Here is a 23,768-nt window from a genome sequence, read left to right as displayed (position 1 = left end):
CAGGAACATGCAACCGAAGGCTCTGGTTACAATGATGACCGGCAAGGAAATGACTGGAGAGCAAGGCTAAATAGGAAACTCCCAAACACTGATGGAAGCAGGTGAACAGAAGAAGCAAAGTGCAAACAAGTCACCAGTACCACCAGCAACCACCAGGGGAGCCCAAAAAGCGGATACACAACAGTACCCTCCCCTTAAGGAGGGGGCACCGAACCCTCACAAGAACCGCCAGGGCGATCTGGATGAGCCCTATGAAAGGCACGAACCAAATCCGAGGCATGAACATCAGAGGCAGTTACCCAAGAATTATCTTCCTGACCATAGCCTTTCCATTTAACCAGATATTGAAGTCTCCGTCTGGAAATACGGGAGTCCAAGATCTTCTCCACGACGTACTCCAATTCACCCTCCACCAGCACAGGAGCAGGAGGTTCAGTAGAAGGAACCACCGGTACCTCATATCTCCGCAACAACGACCGATGGAACACATTATGGATCGCGAAAGATGCCGGGAGGTCCAAACGAAAGGAAACAGGGTTAAGAATCTCCAAAATCCTATAAGGACCGATAAACCGAGGCTTAAATTGAATCTCCAAAATCCTATAAGGACCGATAAACCGAGGCTTAAATTTGGGAGAAGAAACCCTCATAGGGACAAAACGGGAAGACAACCACACCAAGTCCCCAACGCGAAGGTGGGGACCAACACGACGACGACGGTTAGCAAACTGCTGAGTCCTCTCCTTATGCGAGCAAACAAATCAGTCAGCAAAGGCAACGGATACTGATATTTGACTGTAATTTTATTCAGGAGACGATAATCAATACAAGGCCTCAGAGAGCCATCCTTTTTAGAGACAAAGAAAAAACCGGCTCCTAAAGGTGATGAAGAAGGACGAATATGTCCCTTTTCCAGGGACTCCTTAATATACTCGCGCATAGCAGCATGTTCAGGTACAGATAGGTTAAACAAACGACCCTTTGGAAATTTACTGCCAGGAATCAGATCTATGGCGCAATCACAATCCCTGTGAGGAGGGAGTGAACCAATCTTAGGCTCTTCAAAAATATCACGATAATCAGACAAAAATGCCGGAATCTCAGATGGAATAGATGACGAAATGGACACCATAGGAGTGTCCCCATGAGCCCCCCGACATCCCCAGCTTAACACAGACATAGCCTTCCAGTCAAGGACTGGGTTATGAGACTGTAACCATGGTAATCCAAGCACCAAAACATCATGTAAATTGTACAACACAAGAAAGCGAATCACCTCCTGATGGTCTGGAGTCATACGCATAGTCACTTGCGTCCAGAACTGTGGTTTATTACAAGCCAAAGGTGTAGAATCAATACCCTTCAGAGGTATAGGGACTTCCAGAGGCTCTAAATCAAACCCACAGCGCCTGGCAAAGGACCAGTCCATAAGACTCAGAGCGGCGCCCGAGTCCACATAGGCATCCACGGTAATAACTGATAATGAACAAATCAAGGTTACAGACAAAATAAATTTGGACTGTAAAGTGCCAATTGAAATGGACTTGTCAACCTTCCTAGTACGCTTAGAGCATGCCGATATAACATGAGCAGAATCACCACAATAGAAGCATAAGCCATTTCTACGCCTATAATTCTGCCGCTCGCTTCTGGACATAACTCTGTCACATTGCATTTTCTCTGGCGTCTCTTCAGAAGATACCGCCAAATGGTGCACGGGCTTGCGCTCCCGCAAACGCCGATCAATCTGAATTGCCATTGTCATGGACTCATTCAGACCTGTAGGCGCAGGGAACCCGACCATAACATCTTTAATGGCATCAGAAAAGCCCTCTCTGAAATTTGCCGCTAAGGCGCACTCATTCCACTGAGTAAGCACAGACCACCTACAAAATTTTTGGCAGTATATCTCCGCTTCATCTTGCCCTTGAGATAGGGCTATCAAAGCTTTTTCAGCTTGAATCTCCAAATTAGGTTCCTCATAAAGCAACCCTAAAGCCAGGAAAAACGCATCCACATTGAGCAACGCAGGATCCCCTGGTGCCAATGAAAATGCCCAATTTTGAGGGTCACCTCGCAGCAAAGAGATTACAATCTTAACCTGCTGGACAGGATCTCCTGAGGAGTGATGTCTGAGAGAAAGGAATAATTTACAATTATATTTGAAATTCAAAAACCGAGATCTATCTCCGAAAACACCTCTGGTGTAGGGATTTTAGGTTCAGAAATAGGAGCATGTATAACAAAATCTTGTAAATTTTGAACCTTCGTAGCAAGATTATTTAAACCTGCAGCCAAACTCTGGACATCCATATTAAACAGCTAAGGTCAGAGCCATTCAAGGGTTAAGAGGAGGTAAGAAGCAGCTAGACAGCAATTAAGGGCTAGGCAGCAAAACTCTGAGGAAAAGGAAAAAAAAAAAAAATTCCCTTCAACGCTTCTTTTTCTCCTGCTTCAGCCCAAACAATTAACACTTTGTAGGCCGGTCATACTGTCATGGTTCCCAATGGCAAGGGAACGTAAAAAACAAATAAGTAACGAACGAGCTCTCGGGTGATGGAAACTCGAGTTGACCGTGAGCTAAATCTACCACACAACTAACAGTAGCCAGGGAGCATACCTATGGCTTCCTATATGCCACGCGCCAGCCGGAGGACTAACTACGCCTGGTAGAGGAAGAAACAGACCTGGCTTACCTCTAGGGAAATACCCCAAAAGATGATAGCAGCCCCCCACATGTAATAACGGTGAATTAAGAGGAAAATACATACACAGTATGAAAGTAGATTTAGCAAAGAGAGGTCCACTTACTAGATAGCAGAAGGATACAAAAGAGGACTTCACGGTCAACTGAAAACCCTTTCAAAAACCATCCTGAAATTACTTTAAGACTCCTGTGTCAACTCATGACACAGGAGTGGCAATTTCAGCCCGCAAGAGCTTCCAGCTACAGAGAATTACAAAAACTGCAAACTGGACAAAAGGTACAAAACAAAAGGACAAAGTCCACTTAGCTGATCAGCAGACTAGTAGCAGGAACATGCAACCGAAGGCTCTGGTTACAATGATGACCGGCAAGGAAATGACTGGAGAGCAAGGCTAAATAGGAAACTCCCAAACACTGATGGAAGCAGGTGAACAGAAGAAGCAAAGTGCAAACAAGTCACCAGTACCACCAGCAACCACCAGGGGAGCCCAAAAAGCGGATACACAACAACGTGGGCTGTGCAATTTACTACGTGGGCTGCGCAATATACAACGTGGGCTGCGCAATATACTACGTGGGCTGGACAATACACTACATGGACTGTGCTATATACTACGTGGCTGGGCAATATACTACGTGACTATACAACGTGGGCTGCGCAATATACTACGTGGACTGCGCAATATACTATGTGAGCTGCGCAATATACAACGTGGGCTGCGCAATATACAACGTGGGCTGCGCAATATACAACTTGGGCTGCGCAATATACAACTTGGGCTGCGCAATAAACAACGTGGGCTGCGCAATATACTATGTGGGCTGCGCAATATACTACGTGGGCTGCGCAATATACTACGTGGGCTGCGCAATGTACAATGTGGGCTGCTCAATGTACAACGTGGGCTGCGCAATGTACTACGTGGGCTGCGCAATGTACTACGTGGGCTGCGCAATATACAACGTGGGCTGCGCAATATACTACGTGGGCTGCGCAATGTACTACGTGGGCTGGGCAATATACTACGTGGGCTGCGCAATATACAACGTGGGCTGCGCAATATACTACGTGGGCTGCGCAATGTACTACCTGGGCTGTGCAATCTACTATGTGGGCTCTGCAATATACTAAGTGGGCTGCGCAATGTACTGCGTGGGCTGCGCAATGTACTGTGTGGCCTGCGCAATGTACTGCGTTGGCTGCGCACTGTACTGCGTGGGCTGCGCAATGTACTGCGTGGGCTGTGCAATGTACTGCGTGTGCTGTGCAAAGTACTGCGTGGACTGCGCAATGTACTGCATGGGCTGCGCAATGTACTGCGTGGGCTGCGCAATGTACTGCGTGGCTGTGCAATATACTACTTGGGCTGTGCTATACACTATGCATACATATTCTAGAATACCCGATGCATTAGAATCGGGCCACCATCTAGTCATAATATATGAGGGGTGCTGTAGGGACATCATATTATATGAGGGGTGCTGTAGGGACATCATAATATATAAAGGGTGCTGTGTGGACATCATAATATATGAGGGGTGCTGTGTGTGGACATCATATATGAGGGGTGCTGTGTGTGGACATCATATATGAGGGGCGCTGTGTGGACATCATATATGAGGGGCGCTGTGTGGACATCATATTATATGAGGGGTGCTGTGTGGACATCATATATGAGGGGAGTTGTGTGGACATCATAATATATGAGGGGTGCTGTAGGGACATCATAATATATGAGGGGTGCTGTAGGGAAATCATATTATATGAGGGGTGCTGTAGGGACATCATAATATATAAGGGGTGCTGTGTGGACATCATAATATATGAGGGGTGCTGTGTGGACATCTATCTATATATATAATTGTCTAAGGGTTTTTCTGTCTGTCTGTCTGTCTGTCCTGGAAATCCCGCGTCTCTGATTGGTCGAGGCTGCCAGGACACAGCATGGCGACGATGATGTCATAAAGGTTGCCTCGACCAATCAGTGACGGGCACAGTCTGCCGCGAATTCTGGAATCATCATTGTCCATATACTACGGGGACATGCATATTTTAAAATACCCGATGCGTTAGAATCGGGCCACCATCTAGTCATTATATATGAGGGGTGCTGTGTGGACATCATAATATATGAGGGGTGCTGTGTGGACATCATAATATATGAGGGGTGCTATGGGGACATTATAATATATGAGGGGTGCTGTGGGGACATCATAAAATATGAGGGGTGCTGTGGGGACATCATAATATATGAAGGGTGCTGTAGAGACATCATAATATATGAGGGGTGCTGTGGGGACATCATAATATATGAGGGGTGCTGTAGGGCCATCATAATTTATGAGGGGTGCTGTAGGGCCATCATAATATATGAGGGGTGCTGTAGAGACATCATAATATATAAGGGGTGCTGTGTGGACATCATAATATATGAGGGGTGCTGTAGGCCTTCATAATATATGAGGGGTGCTGTAGAGACATCATATTATATGAGGGGTGCTGTAGGGACATTATAAGATATGAGGGGTGCTGTGTGGACATCATAATATATGCGGGGTGCTTTGTGGACATCATATATAAGGGTCGCTGTGTGGATATCATAATATATGAGGGGTGCTGTGTGAACATCATATATGAGGGGTGCTGTGTGGACATCATAATATATAAGGGGTGCTGTGTGGACATCATAATATATGAGGGGTGCTGTAGGGACATCATAATATATGAGGGGTGCTGTAGGGACATCATATTATATGAGGGGTGCTGTAGGGGCATCATAATATATAAGGGGTGCTGTGTGGACATCATAATATATGAGGGGTGCTGTGTGGACATCATAATATATGAGGGGTGCTGTGTGTGGACATCATATATGAGGGGTGCTGGTTGACATCATAATATATGAGTGGTGCTGTAGGGACATCATAATATCTGACAGGTGCTGTGTAGACATCATAATATATGAGGGGTGCTGTAGGGACATCATAATATATGAGGGGTGCTGTAGGGACATCATATTATATGAGGGGTGCTGTAGGGACATCATAATTTATGAGAGGAGCTGTGTGGACATCATATTATATGAGGGGTGATGTGTGGACATCATATATGAGGGGCACTGTGTGGACATCATAATATATGAGGGGTGCTGTGTGGACATAATATATAAGGGGTGCTGTGTGGACATCATAATATATGAGGGGTGCTGTAGGGACATCATAATATATAAGGGGTGCTGTGTGGACATCATAATATATGAGGGGTGCTGTAGGGACATCATAATATATGAGGGGTGCTGTGTAGACATCATAATATATGAATGGTGCTGTAGGGACATCAAAATATATAAGGGGTGCTGTGTGGACATCATAATATATGAGGGGTGCTGTGTGGACATCATAATATATGAGGGGTGCTATGGGGACATTATAATATATGAGGGGTGCTGTGGGGACATCATAATATATGAGGGATGCTGTGGGGACATCATAATATATGAGGGGTGCTGTAGAGACATCATAATATATGAGGGGTGCTGTGGGGACATCATAATATATGAGGGGTGCTGTAGGGCCATCATAATTTGAGGGGTGCTGTAGGGCCATCATAATATGAGGGGTGCTGTAGAGACATTATAAGATATGAGGGGTGCTGTGTGGACATCATAATATATGAGGGGTGCTGTGTGGACATCATATATTAGGGGTGCTGTGTGGACATCATAATATATGAGGGGTGCTGTGTGAACATATATGAGGGGTGCTGTGTGGACATCATAATATATAAGGGGTGCTGTGTGGACATCATAATATATGAGGGGTGCTGTAGGGACATCATAATATGAGGGGTGCTCTAGGGACATCATATTATATGAGGGGTGCTGTGTGAACATATATGAGGGGTGCTGTGTGGACATCATAATATCTGACGGATGCTGTGTAGACATCATAATATATAAGGGGTGCTGTAGGGACATCATAATATATGAGGGGTGCTGTAGGGACATCATATTATATGAGGGGTGCTGTAGAGACATCATAATATATGAGAGGTGCTGTGTGGACATCATAATATATGAGGGGTGTTGTGTGGACATCATATATGAGGGGCGCTGTGTGGACATCATAATATGTGAGGGGTGCTGAGTGGACATATATGAGGGGTGCTGTGTGGACATCATAATATATAAGGGGTGCTGTGTGGACATCATAATATATAAGGGGTGCTGTGTGGACATCATAATATATGAGGGGTGCTGTAGGGACATCATAATATATGAGGGGTGCTGTGTGTGGACATAATATATGAGGGGTGCTGTAGGGACATCTATATATATAATTGTCTAAGGGTTTTTCTCTCTGTCTGTCTGTCTGTCCTGGAAATCCCGCATCTCTGATTGGTCGAGGCCGCCAGGGCCTCGACCAATCAGCGACGGGCACAGCATGGCGACGATGATGTCATAAAGGTTGCCTCGACCAATCAGCGACGGGCACAGTCTGCCGCGAATTCGCCTCGACCAATCAGCGATGGGCACAGTATCGACGTAGATGTCATAATGGTTGCCATGGTGATGATGATGTCATAAAGGTTGCCTCGACCAATCAGCGACGGGCACAGTCTGCCGCGAATTCTGGAATCATCATTGTCCATATACTACGGGGACATACATATTCTAGAATACCCGATGCGTTAGAATCAGGCCACAATCTAGTCATATTATATGAGGGGTGCTGTAGGGACATCAGAATATATGAGAGGTGCTGTGTGTACATCATAATATATGAGGGGTGTTGTGTGGACATCATATATGAGAGGCGCTGTGTGGACATCATAATATGTGAGGGGTGCTGTGTGGACATCATAATATATAAGGGGTGCTGTGTGGACATCATAATATATAAGGGGTGCTGTGTGGACATCATAGTATATGAGGGGTGCTGTAGGGACATCATAATATATGAGGGGTGCTGTGTGGACATCATAATATATGAATGATGCTGTAGGGACATCAAAATATATAAGGGGTGCTGTGTGGACATCATAATATATGAGGGGTGCTGTGTGGACATCATAATATATGAGGGGTGCTGTAGGGACATCATATTAGATGAGGGGTGCTGTAGGGACATCATAATATATGAGGGGTGCTGTGTGGACATCATAATATATGAGGGGTGCTGTGTGGACATCATATATGAGGGGTGCTGTGTGGACATCATAATATATGAGGGGTGCTGTGTGGACATCATTATATATGAGGGGTGCTGTAGGGACATAATATATGAGGGGTGCTGAAGGGACATCATATTATATGAGGGGTGCTGTAGGGACATCATAATATATAAGGGGTGCTGTGTGGACATCATAATATATGAGGGGTGCTGTGTGGACATCATAATATATGAAGGGTGCTGTGTGGACATCATAATATATGAGGGGTGCTGTGTGGACATCATAATATATGAGGGGTGTTATGGGGACATCATAATATATGAGGGGTGCTGGGGGACATCATAATATATGAGGGGTGCTGTGTGGACATCATAATATATGAGGGGTGCTGTGTGGACATCATAATATATGAGGGGTGCTGTGTGGACACCATAATATATGAGGGGTGCTATGGGGACATCATAATATATGAGGGGTGCTGTGGGGACATCATAATATATGAGGGGTGCTGTGGGGACATCATAATATATGAGGGGTGCTGCATGGAAATCATACAGGTCCTTCTCAAAAAATTAGCATATAGTGTTAAATTTCATTATTTACCATAATGTAATGATTACAATTAAACTTTCATATATTATAGATTCATTATCCACCAACTGAAATTTGTCAGGTCTTTTATTGTTTTAATACTGATGATTTTGGCCTACAACTCCTGATAACCCCAAAAACCTGTCTCAATAAATTAGCATATCAAGAAAAGGTTCTCTAAATGACCTATTATTACCCTAATCTTCTGAATCAACTAATTAACTCTAAACACATGCAAAAGATACCTGAGGCTTTTAAAAACTCCCTGCCTGGTTCATTACTCAAAACCCCCATCATGGGTAAGACTAGCGACCTGACAGATGTCAAGAAGGCCATCATTGACACCCTCAAGCAAGAGGGTAAGACCCAGAAAGAAATTTCTCAACAAATAGGCTGTTCCCAGAGTGCTGTATCAAGGCACCTCAATGGTAAGTCTGTTGGAAGGAAACAATGTGGCAGAAAACGCTGTGCAACGAGAAGAGGTGACCGGACCCTGAGGAAGATTGTGGAGAAGGACCGATTCCAGACCTTGGGGAACCTGAGGAAGCAGTGGACTGAGTCTGGTGTGGAAACATCCAGAGCCACCGTGCACAGGCGTGTGCAGGAAATGGGCTACAGGTGCCGCATTCCCCAGGTAAAGCCACTTTTGAACCATAAACAGCGGCAGAAGCGCCTGACCTGGGCTACAGAGAAGCAGCACTGGACTGTTGCTAAGTGGTCCCAAGTACTTTTTTCTGATGAAAGCAAATTTTGCATGTCATTCGGAAATCAAGGTGCCAGAGTCTGGAGGAAAACTGGGGAGAAGGAAATGCCAAAATGCCTGAAGTCCAGTGTCAAGTACCCACAGTCAGTGATGGTGTGGGGTGCCATGTCAGCTGCTGGTGTTGGTCCACTGTGTTTCATCAAGGGCAGGGTCAATGCAGCTAGCTATCAGGAGATTTTGGAGCACTTCATGCTTCCATCGGCTGAAATCCTTTATGGAGATGAAGATTTCATTTTCCAGCACGACCTGGCACCTGCTCACAGCGCCAAAACCACTGGTAAATGGTTTACTGACCATGGTATTACTGTGCTCAATTGGCCTGCCAACTCTCCTGACCTGAACCCCATAGAGAATCTGTGGGATATTGTGAAGAGAAAGTTGAGAGACGCAAGACCCAACACTCTGGATGAGCTTAAGGCCGCTATTGAAGCATCCTGGGCCTCCATAACATCTCAGCAGTGTCACAGGCTGATTGTCTCCATGCCACGCCGCATTGAAGCAGTCATTTCTGCCAAAGGATTCCCGACAAAGTATTGAGTGCATAACTGAACATTATTATTTGATGTTTTTTTTGTTTGTTATTAAAAAACACTTTTATTTGATTGGTCGGGTGAAATATGCTAATTTATTGAGACAGGTTTTTTGGGTTATCAGGAGTTGTAGGCCAAAATCATCAGTATTAAAACAATAAAAGACCTGACAAATTTCAGTTGGTGGATAATGAATCTATAATATATGAAAGTTTAATTGTAATCATTACATTATGGTAAATAATGAAATTTAACACTATATGCTAATTTTTTGAGAAGGACCTGTATGTGGTAATTTATATGAAAACTATAACATTATCTAACCCTTAGAGTAAACAACACAAAAAGAAATTGATACATTAGAATTACGGGGGGAAGGGGGGGTTTGTGGTCTCCTTATTTCCCCCCAAAATGCAATAAAAGCCATCAAAACATCGTCAGCATCCTAACACGGTAACAATAAATATAAAAAACCTCAGCACTAAAAAGCTAAACCCCCACATTGGTCCATTGATAGAAAAATGAAAAAGTAAAAATTCTCAAAAAATGGCCACACAAATGAAATATTTTGCCCTAGTTTAGATTTTTCCCTCCATTTACTCCCACTTGAATATTTTTTCACGTTTTCCAGTATATTATGTCGTAGAATAAACGGTGTCTTTCAAAACTACAACTCGTCCAGCAAAAAAAAAACAAAACCCTCATACAGCTAAAGTCAATTCTTGAAGGGGTAAAGTTCCAAAGTCCTGTTGGCTCTAGGGGGGAAAGAGGGGTCTTTAAGTGGCAATAATGTATTATTCTTTGTCATAGGTTTTTTCAGGTTGGGAACAGAATTGGATCCTACGACCCAGTGCGTGAAGTGTCCCCCAGGTTTCTTCAACCATGTGGCGGGTCAGGAGTCCTGTTTTTCTTGCGGATCGGAAGCCGTGCAGCCTGACGAAGGACAAACTACGTGTATCTGCCGTGGGGAGGGAAGGGTATTCCAGGTAAAAACTAAAGAGATCTTTCATTGATTTTTCTTTAACTGCAGTTGCTTTGGAAAGTTATTTCTATACAGAATGGAAACAGTTAAAAAGTAACTAAAGTTTGATACTCATAGTATTTTGTACAGCATGGAAACTTTTCAAATAACTTTATTAGTGTTTATTTCTGTCAATTCCTGGCATTTCCCCAGTCTATTAGCTACATTATCAGAACAAACTCATGTGGAGTACAGCTGATGGCAGTGATGGGTAAGCTCAGCATCTGTGTCACTAACTCTGGAGAGCATGTGGAGTACAGCTGATGGCAGTGATGGGTAAGCTCAGCATCTGTGTCACTAACGCTGGAGATCATGTGGAGTACAGCTGATCGCAGTGATGGGTCAGCTCAGCATCTGTGTCACTAACGCTGGAGATCATGTGGAGTACAGCTGATGGCAGTGATGGGTCAGTTCAGCCCCTGTGTCACTAACTCTGGAGATCATGTGGAGTACAGCTGATGGCAGGGATGGGTCAGCTCAGCATCTGTGTCACTAACTCTGGAGATCATGTGGAGTATAGCTGCTGGCAGGGATGGGTCAGCTCAGCACCTGTGTCACTAACTCTGGAGATCATGTGGTGCACAGCTGATGGCAGTGATGGGTCAACTCAGCACCTGTGTCACTAACTCTGGAGATCATGTGGAGTACAGCTGATGGCAGTGATGGGTCAGCTCAGACCCTGTATCACTAACACTGGAGATCATGTGGAGTACAGCTTATGGCAGTGATGGGTCAGCTCAGGATCTGTGTCACTAACTCTGGAGAAGCTGCTGCAGGAGATTGTTCTTATGAGCACAGCAATCAGAGGGGGAGACCAGCGCTGACCATAACTGCCATCAGTGGTACTCCACATGAAGGCAGTAAATGAACTGGGTTTGCCACTTGCCATTTTCTTTTTTTCAGGAAAGAAAACAAATCCCCCCAATAAAGTTATTTGCAAAGTTTAATAACTTTCCATCCTGGACAAAATTATTAAAAAAAAAAAAAAGTTTAGTTAGATGACAATGTCGGCTCTGCTACATCTGCACCGCGTATTATTTTCTGTTTCCTCTGCTCCAGCCTACTGATGGAAGGTGTCCCTGTGCTGCCGGCCATCATCCCACAGACGATGGGGTCAGTTGTGTGCAGATTGTGTATGATATCTGTAGAGATGGATCCACTCGCAGTCAGGAAGGAAAGTGCCTAAGCCAGCAGGAGTGGAAGGACTACTGTTCCCAGCAGGTAATCTTTCTGCAGTGCTTGGTGGAATGAATCCCTGCAGATTTTCTATGGATTTATGGTGCAGATTCTGCACTGAAATCTGCAGCAGATTACAGCAATAATTCTTGCAGGCAGGCGGCTATGTCATCAAGAACGACCGTGCCGATAGGATAAGAAAAGCATTGTTATAATAAATATTGGTCAGTGCTGACCATTCCTGACCGTAGGGACCATTCCTGACCGTAGGGACCATTCCTGGCTGTAGGGACCATTCCTGATTGTAGGGACAATTCCTGACTGTAGGGACCATTCCTGATTGTAGGGACAATTCCTGACTGTAGAGACCATTCCTGACTATAGGGACCATTCCTGACGGTAGAGACCATTCCTGACTGTAGGGACCATTCCTGACGGTAGAGACCATTCCTGACTGTAGGGACCATTCCTGACTGTAGGGACCATTCCTGGCTGTACGGACCATTCCTGACTGTAGAGACTATTCCTGACTATAGGGACCATTCCTGACTGTAGGGACCATTCCTGACTGTAGAGACCATTCCTGACTATAGGGACCATTCCTGACTGTAGGGACCATTCCTGACTGTAGAGACCATTCCTGACTGTAGAGACCATTCCTGACTATAGGGACCATTCCTGACTGTAGAGACCATTCCTGACTGTAGAGACCATTCCTGACTATAGGGACCATTCCTGACTGTAGGGACTATTCCTGGCTGTAGGGACCATTCCTGACTGTAGGGACCATTCCTGATTGTAGAGACCATTCCTGACTATAGGGACCATTCCTGACTGTAGAGACCATTCCTGACTGTAGAGACCATTCCTGACTATAGGGACCATTCCTGACTGTAGGGACTATTCCTGGCTGTAGGGACCATTCCTGACTGTAGGGACCATTCCTGATTGTAGAGACCATTCCTGACTATAGGGACCATTCCTGACTGTAGGGACCATTCCTGGCTAATAGGGACCATTCCTGTCTGAAGGGACCATTCCTGACGGTAGAGACCATTCCTGACTGTAGGGTCCATTCCTGCCTGTAGGGACCATTCCTGATTGTAGGGACCATTCCTGACTGTAGGGACCATTCCTGACTGTAGAAACCATTCCTGACTGTAGAGACCATTCCTGATTATAGGGACCATTCCTGACTGTAGGGACTATTCCTGGCTGTAGGGACCATTCCTGACTGTAGGGACCATTCCTGATTGTAGAGACCATTCCTGACTATAGGGACCATTCCTGACGGTAGAGACCATTCCTGACTGTAGGGACCATTCCTGACGGTAGAGACCATTCCTGACTGTAGGGACCATTCCTGACTGTAGGGACCATTCCTGGCTGTACGGACCATTCCTGACTGTAGAGACTATTCCTGACTATAGGGACCATTCCTGACTGTAGGGACCATTCCTGACTGTAGAGACCATTCCTGACTATAGGGACCATTCCTGACTGTAGGGACCATTCCTGACTGTAGAGACCATTCCTGACTGTAGAGACCATTCCTGACTATAGGGACCATTCCTGACTGTAGAGACCATTCCTGACTGTAGAGACCATTCCTGACTATAGGGACCATTCCTGACTGTAGGGACTATTCCTGGCTGTAGGGACCATTCCTGACTGTAGGGACCATTCCTGATTGTAGAGACCATTCCTGACTATAGGGACCATTCCTGACTGTAGAGACCATTCCTGACTGTAGAGACCATTCCTGACTATAGGGACCATTCCTGACTGTAGGGACTATTCCTGGCTGTAGGGACCATTCCTGACTGTAGGGACCATTCCTGATTGTAGAGACCATTCCTGACTATAGGGACCATTCCTGACTGTAGGGACCATTCCTGGCTAATAGGGACCATTCCTGTCTGAAGGGACCATTCCTGACGGTAGAGACCATTCCTGACTGTAGGGTCCATTCCTGCCTGTAGGGACCATTCCTGATTGTAGGGACCATTCCTGACTGTAGGGACCATTCCTGACTGTAGAAACCATTCCTGACTGTAGAGACCATTCCTGACTATAGGGACCATTCCTGACTGTAGGGACTATTCCTGGCTGTAGGGACCATTCCTGACTGTAGGGACCATTCCTGATTGTAGAGACCATTCCTGACTATAGGGACCATTTCTGACTGTAGGGACCATTCCTGGCTGTAGGGACCATTCCTGTCTGTAGGGACCATTCCTGACGGTAGAGACCATTCCTGACTGTAGGGACCATTCCTGGCTGTAGGGACCATTCCTGATTGTAGGGACCATACCTGACTGTAGGGACCATTCCTGGCTGTAGGGACCATTCCTGTCTGTAGGGACAATTCCTGACGGTAGAGACCATTCCTGACTGTAGGGACCATTCCTGACTGTAGAGACCATTCCTGACTATAGAGACCATTCCTAACTGTAGAGACCATTCCTGACAGTAGAGACCATTCCTGACTGTAGAGACCATTCCTGACTATAGGGACCATTCTTGACTGTAGGGACCATTCCTGGCTGTAGGGACCATTCCTGACTGTAGAGACCATTCCTGACTATAGGGACCATTCCTGACTGTAGGGACCATTCCTGGCTAATAGGGACCATTCCTGTCTGAAGGGACCATTCCTGACGGTAGAGACCATTCCTGACTGTAGGGTCCATTCCTGCCTGTAGGGACCATTCCTGATTGTAGGGACCATTCCTGACTGTAGGGACCATTCCTGACTGTAGAAACCATTCCTGACTGTAGAGACCATTCCTGACTATAGGGACCATTCCTGACTGTAGGGACTATTCCTGGCTGTAGGGACCATTCCTGACTGTAGGGACCATTCCTGATTGTAGAGACCATTCCTGACTATAGGGACCATTCCTGACGGTAGAGACCATTCCTGACTGTAGGGACCATTCCTGACGGTAGAGACCATTCCTGACTGTAGGGACCATTCCTGACTGTAGGGACCATTCCTGGCTGTACGGACCATTCCTGACTGTAGAGACTATTCCTGACTATAGGGACCATTCCTGACTGTAGGGACCATTCCTGACTGTAGAGACCATTCCTGACTATAGGGACCATTCCTGACTGTAGGGACCATTCCTGACTGTAGAGACCATTCCTGACTGTAGAGACCATTCCTGACTATAGGGACCATTCCTGACTGTAGAGACCATTCCTGACTGTAGAGACCATTCCTGACTATAGGGACCATTCCTGACTGTAGGGACTATTCCTGGCTGTAGGGACCATTCCTGACTGTAGGGACCATTCCTGATTGTAGAGACCATTCCTGACTATAGGGACCATTCCTGACTGTAGAGACCATTCCTGACTGTAGAGACCATTCCTGACTATAGGGACCATTCCTGACTGTAGGGACTATTCCTGGCTGTAGGGACCATTCCTGACTGTAGGGACCATTCCTGATTGTAGAGACCATTCCTGACTATAGGGACCATTCCTGACTGTAGGGACCATTCCTGGCTAATAGGGACCATTCCTGTCTGAAGGGACCATTCCTGACGGTAGAGACCATTCCTGACTGTAGGGTCCATTCCTGCCTGTAGGGACCATTCCTGATTGTAGGGACCATTCCTGACTGTAGGGACCATTCCTGACTGTAGAAACCATTCCTGACTGTAGAGACCATTCCTGACTATAGGGACCATTCCTGACTGTAGGGACTATTCCTGGCTGTAGGGACCATTCCTGACTGTAGGGACCATTCCTGATTGTAGAGACCATTCCTGACTATAGGGACCATTTCTGACTGTAGGGACCATTCCTGGCTGTAGGGACCATTCCTGTCTGTAGGGACCATTCCTGACGGTAGAGACCATTCCTGACTGTAGGGACCATTCCTGGCTGTAGGGACCATTCCTGATTGTAGGGACCATACCTGACTGTAGGGACCATTCCTGGCTGTAGGGACCATTCCTGTCTGTAGGGACAATTCCTGACGGTAGAGACCATTCCTGACTGTAGGGACCATTCCTGACTGTAGAGACCATTCCTGACTATAGAGACCATTCCTAACTGTAGAGACCATTCCTGACAGTAGAGACCATTCCTGACTGTAGAGACCATTCCTGACTATAGGGACCATTCTTGACTGTAGGGACCATTCCTGGCTGTAGGGACCATTCCTGACTGTAGAGACCATTCCTGACTATAGGGACCATTCCTGACTGTAGGGACCATTCCTGACTATAGGGACCATTCCTAACTGTAGGGACCATTCCTGACTGTAGAGACCATTCCTGACTGTAGAGACCATTCCTGACTATAGAGACCATTCCTGGCTGTAGGGATTATTCCTGGCTGTAGGGACCATTCCTGGCTGTAGAGACCATTCCTGACTGTAGAGACCATTCCTGGCTGTAGGGACTATTCCTGGCTGTAGGGACCATTCCTGGCTGTAGAGACCATTCCTGACTGTAGAGACCATTCCTGACTATAGGGACCATTCCTGACTGTAGGGACCATTCTTGGCTGTAGGGACCATTCCTGACTGTAGGGACCATTCCTGACTGTAGAGACCATTCCTGACTATAGGGACCATTCCTGACTGTAGGGACCATTCCTGGCTGTAGGGACCATTACTGACTGTAGGGACCATTCCTGACTGTATGTCATGGGGGAGCTGGGTAGACTAAGGTTGGTTACCCGGGCCCCTGCGATATCCCTCAGGCTAGGGAAACCCTGTCTGTCCCTTTCCCAGAAGTTACACTAAAGGTGTGCATGTCTGGGCCGCCAGGCCTGACCCTGACTCCTGTTTCAGCCCTAAGCTGAAACAACGACCCACCACCCAGTGAAGAGACCACACACCAATCCCCACAGAAAGCACAGACAGGGTAAACTGAAAAACGCACCACGCCGCAGACACACAGGAATGCACTATAATGTGCACAGGGCAAAACAAATACAAATAGGAAGGAGGAATATGACAAAGGATTATACACCACCAGATACGATATTCCTACAACAAGACCACCACTCCAGACCGGAATCACTAGGCATAAAGCACAAGCTATAATCAGCGACGCCCAAAGTCCAGCGTGACTATTTAAAGGCCATGGGCGTGACCCAGCCTCCAACTTGATTACCAGCTAGATTAACCCCGAGCAAGCTGGATAAAATCTAGCCGACACCACTGAGCGTGTAGTGGCCGTAAGTGGAATTACTGCTGTCTGTCGGACGCCCTAGTGTGAACAGCGTCCGACATGACAGTACCCCGCCTTCTACGAGGGACCCCAGGGCCCTCACGACTTATAGGACCCGGCTTGTCCGGATGGCGGTGGTGAAACATACTGACCAGCCGGTCCGCATGAATGTCCGAGGCTGGTACCCAGGACCTCTCTTCCGGCCCATAACCACGCCAGTGTACCAGGTAGTGTAATGTGCGGCACACTACACGAGAGTCAACCACCTTGGAGACTTCGAACTCCAAATTGCCATCCACCAAGACTGGAAGTGGCATAGGCGCCGTGTCCACAGAACCCACCACCTTTTTTAATAAAGATCTGTGGAACACGTTGTGTATTTTATAAACCGTAGGGAGCACCAAACGGTAGGCTACCGGGTTAATGATGGCGGCAACCCTAAATGGACCAATAAACCTTGGACCCAATTTCAAGGATGGAATCTTGAGTTTTATGTTTTTTGTGGACAACCACACCCAGTCACCCACACTCAGGTCCGGATCAGGCACACGTCTACTGTCAGCCACTCGTTTGTACCTTGCACCCACGCTCAGCAAGCGCTGTTTCACTCTCCTCCAAACGGATGACAGTTGTGCTCCTAGCTGGTCCTCCTCCGGAACGCCAGCAGAGCCACCCTGACGCAGAGTACAAAACTGAGGATGGTACCCGTAAACACAAAAGAACGGGGACTCCCCAGACGATTCCTGACGGTGATTATTTATAGCAAACTCAGCCAAAGGAAGGAACGTCGACCACTCCTCCTGATTGTCAGAAACAAAACAGCGTAAGTACTGCTCCAAATTCTGGTTCATACGCTCGGCCTGACCATTTGACTGAGGATGAAACGCAGAAGAATGCGACAACTTGATCCCCAGCCGTGAGCAAAAAGCTTTCCAAAATTTTGCCACAAACTGAGTACCCCTATCAGACACGATGTCAGACGGGACCCCGTGAAGTCTGACCACCTCCTGCACAAAAACCTGAGCCAGAGTCTTAGCGTTAGGCAACGAAGGCAAAGACACAAAGTGCGACATGTTTGAGAACCGATCAACAACCACCAGAATGACCGTGTTCCCAGCAGAGGAGGGCAAATCTGTGATAAAATCCATGGAAATCTCCGTCCATGGCCTACTGGGTACCCCGAGAGGATGTAGTGTGCCAACAGGACGAGAGCGGGATGTCTTAGCCCTAGCGCACGTGGTACATGCTGATACGTATGAGACCACGTCCTGTCGGATTTTGGGCCACCAAAACCGACGTGACACCAACTCCAAGGTACCCCTAACCCCTGGATGGCCAGCCAGGACAGCATCATGATGCTCACCCAACACCTTTAGGCGAAGATGGAGCGGTACAAACGATTTGTTAATGGGAAGCTCTGGTGGTACCTCCACCTGAGCCTCGGCAATCTCAGCCTCAACCTCGGTCGTGAGAGCCGAGACCACTACACCCTTTTGGAGGATGGGTACCGGATCTTACTGAGGTTCTCCCCCCGGAAAACACTTGGACAAAGCATCTGCCTTAGTGTTCTTAGACCCAGGTCGGTACGTAACAATAAAGTTGAACCGCGTGAAAAACAATGCCCAGTGAGCCTGCCTGGGGGACAGATGCTTGGCTGACTCCAAATACAGCAGATTTTTATGGTCGGTGATAACTGTAACCTGATGGACCGACCCCTCCAAAAAGTGTCGCCATTCCTCAAAAGCCAACTTGATAGCCAACAACTCCCTGTTGCCGATATCGTAATTACATTCGGCAGACGACAGCTTCTTGGAAAAGTAGGCGCAATGACGCAACTCGCCCAAGGATGAGCCTTGTGACAGCACCGCCCACACTCCAACCTCAGACGCATCGACTTCCACGGTAAATGGTTTTGATACGTCCGGTTGCACCAGAATGGGGGCCGAAGCAAAACTGTTCTTCAGAAATTCAAATGCGCGCACAGCAGCCTGAGGCCAGGCAGAGAAATTGGTACCCTTTTTCGTCATGTCAGTAAGCGGATTAGCAATGGTAGAAAAATCTTTGATAAACTTTCTATAATAGTTGGAAAACCCAAGGAACCGCTGGAGTGCTTTTAGGTTATCAGGCCGTTCCCAATGCAGCACCGCTTGCACCTTAGCGGCGTCCATTTTAAACCCTGAAGCAGACACAATATAACCCAAGAAAGTCAACTCCTGAACCGAAAATACACATTTCTCAAGTTTTGCATAGAGCTTATTTTCCCTGAGAAGCTGTAACGCCTGCCTCACATGCTCTAAATGAGTATCACGGTCACATGAATAAATGAGAATGTCATCTAGGTACACAATAACGAATTTCCCCAGAACATGCGAGAATACATCATTTATGAAATGTTGAAAAACTGCAGGTGCGTTTGTCAACCCAAATGGCATCACCAAATTTTCAAAATGACCCTCAGGAGTATTAAAAGCCGTCTTCCACTCATCACCTTGACGGACTCTTATGAGGTTCTAAGCCCCCCTGAGGTCAAGCTTGGAAAACCACTTAGCACCAGCCACCTGGTTGAACAAATCAGTTATCAGTGGCATAGGGTATGGATCACGAACCGTAATCTGGTTTAACTCCCTGAAATCCAGACATGGGCATAGTCCGCCATCTTTCTTTTTAATGAAGAAGAACCCCGCTGCCACCGGCGAGGACGAAGGCCTGATGTGCCCTTTGCTCAGACTCTCAGCAATGTAATCTTTTAAAGCTTGCCTCTCAGGATCAGAGATGTTGAACATCCTTGCTTTCGGCAATTTAGCCCCGGTTTAAACCTAATAGTACAGTCATAGGGGCGATGTGGTGGCAATTCTGAGCAACCCTTCTCTGAGAACACATCCGCAAAATCCAGCAGTGACTAAGGAATGCTAGGAGTCACAGCGGACACACATGTGGCCAGGCAATTCTCCTGGCAGAATCCGCTCCACTGGATTATGTCCTGAGTTTTCCAGTCAATCACCGGGTTGTGCACAGACAACCATGGAAAACCCAGAACCATTTGTGCAGGAAGATTACTGAGCACCCTACATGTAACCTGCTCAGAATGTAGGACCCCAATGTGGAGTTTAACCTCAGCCACAAACTCAGTAATCTCCCCCTGTGGGAGAGGGGTAGCATTGATGGTGACCACCCGGATAGGATGAGGCAATTTTTCGACCGTGAACCCGGCCTTGCGCGCAAACTCCTCATCAATGAGATTAGTGGCCGAACCACTATCCACAAAAACAGTGATTGGCAGCTCTCTGCCAGCAACCATAACTCTGGCAGGGAGCATACATTGAGAGACCACCATGGAGGATATGCATAAGCTCAGATTGGCCTCCTCCACACCCTCTGAGCTTAGTAGATTTCCGCCTTTGCGGTTTTTTTTAGAAAACAGAGGACAAGCATTTACATAATGCCCCTTTTTACCACAGCAAAAACAGAGTCCTTGCTTCCTGAGCGAGGGGGCTTGATGACGTGACACCCCTGCGATTTGCATAGGCTCCATGGGCTTACCTGCAGCAACCTCACATGCACCTACAACCTCCCCCATAGGCGGCATCTCTAGCGCCCCCTGATGCAAACGGCGATCAATGCGGACAACAAGACTCATGGCAGACTCTAGAGAAGCAGGAGTCTCATACATCAGGAGGGCTTGTTTAACCCTTCTCGAAACCCCATGTACAAACTGACTCCGCAGCGCCGGGTCATTCCATTGTGTGTCCACCGCCCAGCGGCGAAATTCAGAACAGTAATCCTCCGCCATTCGCTCACCCTGGCGGAGAGCGCGTATTTTAGATTCTGCTAGAGCCAATCTGTCAGGATCATCATAAATGAGTCCAAGAGCAGAAAAAAAACTCTCCACTGAGTTAAATGCAGCTGAATCAGAAGGTAATGAAAACGCCCATGCTTGAGGGTCTCCATTCAGTAAAGACAAAACCAAGCCCACACGCTGAACCTCATTGCCTGAGGAAAGCGGGCGCATACGAAAATACAATTTGCAAGCTTCACGGAAAACAACAAATTTACTGCGTTCCCCAGCAAACCTCTCAGGTAAAGGGATTTTTGGCTCTGCAACTCTACCTGCAGTTTCCACTTGCACATTAGATACCACAAGACCCTGTTGCTGAACTGTCCCCTTCAATTCAGTGACCTGTAAGAACAGCGCCCTCAACTGGTGGTTTATGGAAGTCATGGGATCCATGACATACAAAAAAAATATATATATTTTTTTTTTCTTTTGGGCCGATTATAATGTCACAGGGGAACTGGGTAGACTAAGGTTGGTTACCCGGGCCCCTGCGATATCCCTCAGGCTAGGGAAACCCTGTCTGTCCCTTTCCCAGAAGTTACACTAAAGGTGTGCATGTCTGGGCCACCAGGCCTGACCCTGACTCCTGTTTCAGCCCTAAGCTGAAACCAGCACCCGCCACCCAGTGAAGAGACCACACACCAATCCCCACAGAAAGCACAGACAGGGAAAACTGAAAAACGCACCACGCCGCAGACACACAGGAATACACTATAATGTGCACAGGGCAAAACAAATACAAATAGGGAATGAATAGTGAGGAACATGACAAAGGATAATACACCACCAGATACGATATTCCTACAACAAGACCACCACTCCAGACCGGAATCACCAGGCATAAAGCACAAGCTATAATCGGCGATGCCCAAAGTCCAGCACGACTATTTAAAGGCCGTGGGCGTGACCCAGCCTCCAACCTGATTACCAGCTAGATTAACCCCGAGCAAGCTGGATAAAATCTAGCCGACGCCACTGAGCGTGTAGTGGACGTAAGTGGAATTACTGCTGTCTGTCGGACGCCCTAGTGTGAACAGCGTCCGACATGACACTGTAGAGACCATTCCTGACTATAGGGACCATTCCTAACTGTAGAGACCATTCCTGACTGTAGGGACCATTCCTGGCTGTAGGGACCATTCCTGACTGTAGGGACCTTTCCTGACTGTAGAGACCATTCCTGACTATAGGGACCATTCCTGACTGTAGGGACCATTCCTGGCTGTAGGGACCATTCCTGACTGTAGGGACTATTCCTGACTGTAGAGACCATTCCTGACTGTAGGGACCATTCCTGACTGTAGAGACCATTCCTGACTGTAGAGACCATTCCTAACTGTAGAGACCATTCCTGACTGTAGGGACCATTCCTGGCTGTAGGGACCATTCCTGACTGTAGGGACCATTCCTGACTGTAGAGACCATTCCTGACTATAGGGACCATTCCTGAATGAAGGGACCATTCCTGGCTGTAGGGACCATTCCTGACTGTAGGGACCATTCCTGACTGTAGAGACCATTACTGACTGTAGGGACCATTCCTTACTGTAGAGACCATTCCTGACTGTAGAGACCATTCCTAACTGTAGGGACCATTCCTGACTGTAGGGACCATTCCTGACTGTAGGGACCATTCCTGGCTGTAGGGACCATTCCTGATTGTAGGGACCATTCCTGATTGTAGTGACCATTCCTGACTGTAGAGACCATTCCTGACAGTCGGGACCATTCCTGACTGTAGGGACCGTTCCTGACTGTAGGGACTGTTCCTGACTGTAGAGACCGTTCCTGACTCTAGGTACCATTCCTGACTGTAGGGACCATTCCTGACTGTAGGGACCATTCCTGACTGTAGAGACCATGCCTGACTGTAGGGACCTGCCCCACTGACTTGGGAAAACAGTAACGCCCAGTTGACCACATATTTCTATTTCCAGGAGGAAATTTCCTCAGAATGCAAAAATGTTAGGAAACATCTAATGCATATTTTTTTCTCGCTGTCATTAATTTTCCACAGCGCTTTAATGGAACATTATTTCCAAGAATATCAGACTGTTCAGCCCACGTGCTGGATATTTTCATTGGCGCACGTTAGTACTTTCTGTTCTCCAGGTTTGTGCACAGCCTGAACATTATGACGGCTACGACCACTTTCTCGGACTTTGCATTTGTCGGACAGAAGACATTGATCTCATCTGTAACGCTGAGTGCAGAAGAAAGCAGAAATACTTATTACAAATCCAATGTGTAGAAGAGACCCCCCAGCTGCTCTCCACCGACCCCTCAGGAAGAAAGGTATCAAATATATATATACTGCAAAACGGATGACAACATTCCTGAGTCAGATCTCCGACTGTGGGAGACACGGTGACACAACCAATGTAACACGTCATAGTCTGGTGTCGCTCCCTCAGGTACCCATCATTTCAGAGGACGGATGGACGGACGGGGTATCTGTCATGGATAAAACTATGGAGAAACTAATCTGCTCCTTGCACCCGGGCAGCGCTCCGTCTGTGTATGTGGTCAAATGTAGCGGTAAGTCTTATTGTCGCTATTAAATGTGCTCGTTTTCCAAAGATAACGATAAATACATTGTACTGATCTATACGTCTAATCACGGACTTGGATTCTTATTTACATCCATCGCTCCCAGATGTATAACATCAAGCCCCTCTTCCCCCCAATCTGTAACATCAGGCCCCTCTTCCCCTCAATCTATAACATCAGGCCCTTCTTCCCCCCAATCTATAACATCAGGCCCCTCTTCCCCCAAT

General features: G+C 47.0%; 1 protein-coding gene across 1 annotated transcript in view; it reads left to right on the top strand.

The window, feature by feature from the left end:
• The window catches only part of LOC143767826 (uncharacterized), a 113,044-nt gene that overhangs the window by 5,140 nt on the left and 84,136 nt on the right, over window positions 1-23,768 (top strand). Inside the window, exons 2-5 of the mRNA XM_077256347.1 lie at window positions 10,575-10,750; window positions 11,845-12,006; window positions 23,104-23,286; window positions 23,406-23,529. Of these exons, the coding sequence (XP_077112462.1) occupies window positions 10,575-10,750; window positions 11,845-12,006; window positions 23,104-23,286; window positions 23,406-23,529 (645 nt within the window). The remainder of the gene's footprint in view (window positions 1-10,574; window positions 10,751-11,844; window positions 12,007-23,103; window positions 23,287-23,405; window positions 23,530-23,768) is intronic.

Source organism: Ranitomeya variabilis, chromosome 4 (assembly GCF_051348905.1).
Source record: "Ranitomeya variabilis isolate aRanVar5 chromosome 4, aRanVar5.hap1, whole genome shotgun sequence".
Lineage (NCBI taxonomy): Eukaryota > Metazoa > Chordata > Amphibia > Anura > Dendrobatidae > Ranitomeya > Ranitomeya variabilis.
Note: the sequence above shows the minus strand (reverse complement) of the source record. Positions and strands in the feature narration are given on the sequence as shown.